At 41.9% G+C, this 7,077-nt stretch overlaps 1 protein-coding gene across 1 annotated transcript in view; it reads left to right on the forward strand.

The window, feature by feature from the left end:
* Sycp2l (synaptonemal complex protein 2 like) overlaps positions 1-5,979 on the forward strand; it is a 65,778-nt gene extending 59,799 nt beyond the window's left edge. The window contains exon 28 of the mRNA XM_031358094.1: positions 5,889-5,979. Within this exon, the coding sequence (XP_031213954.1) occupies positions 5,889-5,979 (91 nt within the window). The remainder of the gene's footprint in view (positions 1-5,888) is intronic.
* The last annotated feature ends 1,098 nt before the right edge of the window (positions 5,980-7,077 follow it).

Here is a 7,077-nt window from a genome sequence, read left to right on the forward strand (position 1 = left end):
CCGCTGGACCATCTTATGCCCCTGTTATGACATTTTCATGGAAGTCACCTTCCCTTGTCTGCCTCTCATTCCTGCTGGTCCCCTCCCTCTTAAGAACTAGTCTCCCTCTGCTTTCATGTCTTCTGACAGGATCGAGGGTGAGGAGGTTATTCATGGAAGCACAGACACCTGGTCAGTGGTTCCCACACTGACTCTCCTTTTCTTGTACCTGCCTTTGTGTACCTGTAGCTGCTAGGAAACACCACTTCATGGTAGTGAGGTTGTAATAATGAAAAAGGGCAAATAATGTGTTAATGTTATTCCCGAGTTATCACAGTTTTTGCCTCACAGGACCTCTGACTCCTTACGGCACTCCCCAGCCCACAGTCTGAGAGCAACCAAGAGAAAGCAACTCTGCTTTAGGCCTCAGAGAAATCTTCTAAAACATGAAAGGTTCATTTCCTTCAACTGCTCCCATTCCCAGTCTAGCTGACCATCTCTTCAATTAACACTGTTAGACTGTAATTACTGTAACAACGATTTTGGAGTTTGGCTTTCTTTGAAAAAAAGCACAAATACTATAGGAATATATGTTCTCATTTGGATCCCAGCTGTCAGACATGGGACTGCTTCAGATTGTCCACAGCAACTGACTACGATTTGCCTCATGCTTGGTAGGTTCATGATTTTTGCCAGATGCAGATAGGTTCTGTGATTGTGTGATGTTTGGAATTCTGGGGACTTTTCAGAGGGTAGATACATGTTAGGACCCCAAGAGGTGGTTGTTGATTCTTAGCTGCTGTTGGTCACAGTATGTCAAGTAGTTAAGAAATAGCAACATGAAAAATTAGATATCCTGATGGCAAAGATCAACATGCCCTAAGGAACTTGACACCCCTAATCAGCTGGAAGTGGTCTAATGATGTCGCCCCCTTTCCAACCCTTGACTTTATTCAAGGATCTCTTCCTTCCCCACCATGCTTTTTCTCTAGTGTTAGGGGTTCGAAAGGGTGGAAAAAAAAGGAGCCCACAAAATAGCCAAAGATGGCTACAGAACACTCTCTACATTTATCTCCCTTTGATTCAGCTCCTTGGTGAATTTAGAAGGTCTCCCTTCCAAGTGTACTTTCTTAAGCTTGTAAAAATGTAAATCCATTTTTCCTCCAGGCCACTTAGTTCCCAACAGTAACAACTCTGAGACGAATTATTTATTATAAGTGCCTAGGCCATAAGCTTTGGCTCATTCTCTGATTAGGACATAACTTATTTAAACCATTCAATGTCTTTCAGTTGGTTAGTTACTCTTCTTCTTCAGCTTGTCTCCAAGTCTGGGGCGAATCTCCTTTTTATTCTCTCCTGAGTTCAGCAAACTGCTAGTTTACAACCCTTTCCCTTGAGTTCCTGGGCATTTCTCTCTTTTATTCTCTATTTCCCAGAATCCTCTCTATTCCTGCCAGTTTCCCACTTCCTATTTCCTGCCTCAGCTCATTGCCCATTGGCTTTTTTATTGACAGGTGATGCTGATAAGAGATTTTTTTCTACATTAAGCTTTTTCTTTGCTTTTCTTTTCTTTCTGAGGCATAAGAAAACTGTCCCCCCCTTCCCACCCACCCCCGGCTTGCAAATGGCAGAGAAGGACACTGCTTTTAGCTCACACTGAGTGATAACTGGGCTCCCTGTTCTAGACTGAGTGTTCAGTGTTTAGTATCCCTGTTAGAGGTTAGTTAGCTCAATCAAGATCACACAGGTATCCAGTGGCTGCCCCTATGTCAGGTATTCATCTCAATAATAGCATTCTCTCTCTCTTCCTAGGCCACCCTTACATGAGATTATTTCCACCTCTAGCCTCCAGTTTCAAAGAGTTAAGGATTCCAGACTCTGAGGGGTAATGCCCCACATGTGTGGGATTGTGGAATTGATAGAGACAATTCCTAAAACAGACTTGAGTGGAAATATACATGAAGCTTTTATGTTGATAACCTGGGGTGTCACACATCCTCCTTGGGTGTTATCATGAAGCAATCTACAGAATAACTCTTTGATATATATTGATATATAGATGCACATTCTTGATTTTAGCATGCCTAATATGAATGCAATAAGTGATGGACCAATTTCTTCTAGGTTTGACTCAACTCATCCATAATAAGGAAAGCCAGAGCTTGGCATTATGACTGCACCCTCAGGTAGGTACAGAAGCTGACATTGTTCAATCCTTGAGACCTGAGGTGGGAGGATGTAAGCACTGAAAAACTCTGATGCTTTATGCTACCTTTCTGCTGTGAGCATCCTCCAACCCCACAGTTAGGCCCCTGGTTCAGCCATTCAGTTTTTAAAATTGGGTGTTTGCATCAAACATGGAAATACAGGCTGATCAGCATGCAGACATATCCTACCATATCAAAAAAGACACTCTAAGCTTACTGAGCCTGAAAACCTGAGTTCAGTACCTGGAACCTACATGGCAGAAGGAGAGAATTCTAAAAATTGTTCTCTCATCTAAATATACACACACACACTCACACATACACACATGCACATACAGCACACACATATACACATGCATATACATACATCCACACATCCACATCCACACATAAATCCTGAAATTTAAGATAGTAACAACATGGGATGAGACAGGACTAGAGACGTGGCTCAATGGTTAAGAGCTCTTCTAGAGGACTTGAGTTCAATTTCCAGCACCCACAAGGAGGCTCACAACCCATCCATACCTCTAGCTTCAGAATCCGATTCCTTCTTCTGGACTCCTTGGGCACTGCACACATTTTGTGTGCAAGTCAAGTAAAACACCCATACATAAAATTATCTATGTAATTAAGGGGCTATCTACAAAATAACTTCATGTTTGGATAAGTACATTAAATTTGGTAAGTTACAGCATATGGAAAGTATTTCATTTATAGCTTAGCTTGCCTAAGCATGCTGATTGGTTTCTAGTTTCTCTGTTCTCTTAGTAATAGCTTAGCATAGAACCGAAGGGCTATGCTTAAGATGGTGATCCCCCAGTATATCAGAGTCATAAGTATATCATAGCTCTCAAAAAGAGTGATGGTCTTGTTGGCTGTGAGTTCCAGTGGCCCAAGATATGTGGCAGTTGTGGCTTGACTCATGTTGTTCTCCATTTCCTTTTCTGATAGGTACAACAGCCTGGGGTGGAAGATGGAGATGGAGTCTGGGGTGCCTTGGCTCAAGAGCTGTCCTTCAGAGCTATGCTCAGCAGCAAACAGCCCTTAGCAGCTGCTGAGCTAGGGTGGGATAGGGCAGGATACGGTGGGTTTTTAGCTTATTCCATTCTATCCCACTGTTCACAGAAACTAAACTTCCTACTCAGAGTTTGGTCCAGTAATAGAAAAATCCAAGATGTTCAGCAATTCCAAGTGGCTTACTTTTCATACAGTTTTTAAAGTAAGCTTTATTTTATTTGAAGAATGCTTTCAAGTTTTGTAGGAACCAGAAATTCAGGAGCACTGGCATAGGGATTATTTCATAAACCCCTTAAAGGAAAAGTAATCTGAAAACAGAATAGATGAAAATCACTGGGCATGAGATTATAAGGGGGGAGGCACCTTTGCTCTTCAGATACCTCCATTTCTCCAGCCCTCTACCCCAAAGCACATGCTCAGCTGAGGAGGAACATTCCTCCCGAGATTACTACTATGTTTGTCTTCAGAGGACTGTATGTATACTGGGGCATTTGAATTTATTTTAGAGAAATTAAACAAAGCCCATATAATTTAAGTGCACTTATAAAGTCAGTCAGTGTATGGTTGGAACAGTAGAGACCATTCATTGAGCAGAATGTCCTCGTTATAACACAGTGAACTATGTTATAGCTAGCATATTAGTTTCTAGGTTTTTTCCCTAATACAAACATATGTAACCCTAATTGAATTCTTGGGAATTTTTTTATAACATTTAATGAAATATGCTTCATGCATTGCTGTAAGGTTTTGCTTATAAGAGCACACACACAATTAAAAATAGCATGTTTCAAAGAGGGATAATTAATGAGGTTAATTGATCTCACTTTAGTTAGATACACCCAGTTCAAGGCTCATCCCTTCTGATGACACAATATTCCTGATGGACATCTATGGAGCACAAGTGACTTCCTGTAACTAGGGAGCACACATTTGAGCACTATCCTCTAGAAAAGCCTTGAGTTCAGCACATATGGAAGAAGCCAGAATATGTAGTAAGATGGGACTACAGATGCTAAGGACTTATCTGAGGAGGACACAGGAGCATCCAGATGACCCTGTATGTGCAAAGTCACAAGGAAAGGGTGGTGGTGGTCATTTTTATTGGGTATTCAGGAATGGCTTTCTAGAGAAGAGGTACTATTTGAAATAGATCTTTTAGGATAAGGATGGCTTTCTTAGGATGCAGAAGAGAGAGAAATGCAGCTATAGGAACCACAGCAGAAAAATTAAGAATTTGCTCAAGGCCATAAGCCCACAGAATATTCTAGGGAAGGGAAGTTTGTCTGGGTCCACACTAACCTTCCTTCACTCATGTGACTGGGTGGGCTGATTCTGTAGGTGAAAGCATCAGATTGGGAACGGTTAAGTTAACTCAGTGGCTTAGGAAGTCCAGAACATATGCAGCGGAGTCCTGTATATTGGGAGAAGCTGTTACCAGGATGAAGGCTTTGACTATGAAGAACTTCCCGAGTAGATTAGCTATTTTTGCATTGCTTTGAGCAAAGTGCATGCCAGAAACAGGAAGGTTGACTTCGGCTACTGTCTCGTGGGGTTCAGTCCAGCCTGGTGGGAAGAGCATGGTGGAGTTCAGTGGCTGATTTGCCCTTTTTACTGCATACAAGAGAGTAATAAACATCTAGACCATGAGCCAGGCTCAGTCCTTCAAAGGCCCACGTCTAGTGGCTCACTTCTGTCAGATCGCTTCCATCTCCTAAAGGTACCACAATCCCCTAAGACAGTGGTTCTCAACCTTCCCAATACTGTGATCCTCTAAATACAGTTCCTCATAATGTGGTGACCTCAACCATAAAATTATCTCATTGCTACTTTATAATTGTAATTTTGCTAATTTATGAACCGTAATGTAAACACCCATGTTTTCCAATGGTCTTAGGCGACCCCTGTGAAAGGGTTCAGCTCCCAAGGGATCATGAACCACAGGCTGAGAACTACTGTCTTAAAATAATGCCACCAGACAGAAGACAGGTGTTCAAAACATTTGAGACTTAAACCCATGAGAGGAATGGAGACACACAAAAGCCACAATGGTAGGTGAGAGAATTAAAGAGCTGATTTAGAGGCTGCTTAGATGAAAGATGGAAAAAAAAAAAAAAAAACAACTGAACTTGAGCACTGGGGGCCTCGTCCTTGAAAAAGCCCACCGAGTCTTCTCTGAGCTTCACAGAAGGTGCAATGTTGATGTTGCTCTGCCTGCATCAGAACGTTCTGATGAGATCAACTGAGTTAAACACTTACACAAATAAAAAGGAAAACCAGCTTGTCAAGTGCAGAGTCTGACCTTCGATCTTTTGTTAAGTACTTGCTCTGTCCTGGTGACTTTGCTCCCTGCTTGGCATGTAGTCTGATACCTCCTGGCTTCTGAGCATCTAAATGTAAGCCCAGCAGTTCAGCCTGGAGGAGTCTATCCTCTCGGGGACCCTCCACCCCCAGATCCTGCACCATTCCCTTTCTGTGTCTAGGAGAGAATGAAGACAGCCCTTCCTGGGGCTCAGGGCTCTGGCGGATTCTTCGTGCAGAGACTGGAGACAATAAATCACTAGAGCATTTTACAGGGAAGTATGTTTTGGGTTTGTTTTCTGGGGTGACAGTGGGTGACAGGAGCCAAAGCTGCCTTGGACCTGTCTTCAAACTTTGCTTCTGCCTCTCTAACCCTTTACCTTACAGGCTCCCACTGTTCAGATACAATGTGAACAGTGACATAGAGTTGCCAGCCGAGTCAGAAGTGGATGGAGGATTTAGCTTGCCTAAAGAATGAAGGATTACCTGCCTTGTGTAAGGCAGGTGAGGCTCAATCCTGACATGTGGCAGGCCATTGGCTGATGTGGAGAGATGCCTTTCCTCCACCATTTCTACGCTTCATTGTTTGAGATAGTATCTCTTACTAATAGCACTTTATGAACTTAAGATGCTTCAAAGTAAACAGTCGATGGAGTGAATTGGCCAGTGAGCCCCCGAGGTCTGTCTTTCTCTATCCCAAGTGCTAGGATTATATAGTCACTTGTTACTGTGTATGACTTTAAAAGGGTTCTGGGGATCTGAACTCAGTTCTCTATGCTTATTCAACTTTACCAATAGAGTCATCTTCCCAGGACCAGACTCATGTTTTTGACTGGAAAATTGAATAATATTTAGAGTTATAGAAAGGTGTGTGTAATTTCCTATTGCTTCCTTGGCTTTGTATTATTTGGTGATTTTCTAGTCCTCTTTTGCATAACTGTTATTCAGGAATGGTTCATTCTTCCCTGTGACCCCCTGGATGTATTTGTCTTTCCACTAAAATTTCCTTCAAGTATCTTAAGTAGAGCTGGCTTGGTAGTCATATATTCCTTCAGTCTTTTTTTTTTTTTTGGGGTGTGGAATGTTTTTCTTTCTCCAGTTATGATTGATAGCTTTGTTGGGTATAGTAGTATGTCCAATTATGACTGTTAGCTTTGCTGGGTATAGTAGTATGTCCAATTATGACTGATAGCTTTGCTGGGTATAGTAGCACACTACTATTGGCAGTTGCTGTCTGTCGAAGCTTGAAAAGCACCATCTCAAGAGCTTCCCCACTCCTGCATCATGCCAAGTGTCTCCCAGTCCACTGCAGCTTTTCTAGTTTCTGTTGAGAATCACAATTCTGATAGGCTTGCCTCTGTCATGTGAGTTGCAGCTTTTCTTGATCACTGTCACTATACTTTCTTTGTTCTTGGTATTTAGCAAGTTAATTATGACACAAAGAGGGGAGTCCTTTTCTGGGCTAAATATTTCCAGTATCTGTTATAGGTATTTTTTCTTTTTTTCCTTTCCTTTTCTTTCTTCCTTCCTTCCTTCCTTTTTTCTTTTTTTCTTTTTTTTTTTTTTTTTTTTTTTT

The sequence above is a fragment of the Mastomys coucha genome, unplaced genomic scaffold (genome assembly GCF_008632895.1).
Source record: "Mastomys coucha isolate ucsf_1 unplaced genomic scaffold, UCSF_Mcou_1 pScaffold7, whole genome shotgun sequence".
Classification (NCBI taxonomy): Eukaryota; Metazoa; Chordata; class Mammalia; order Rodentia; family Muridae; genus Mastomys; species Mastomys coucha.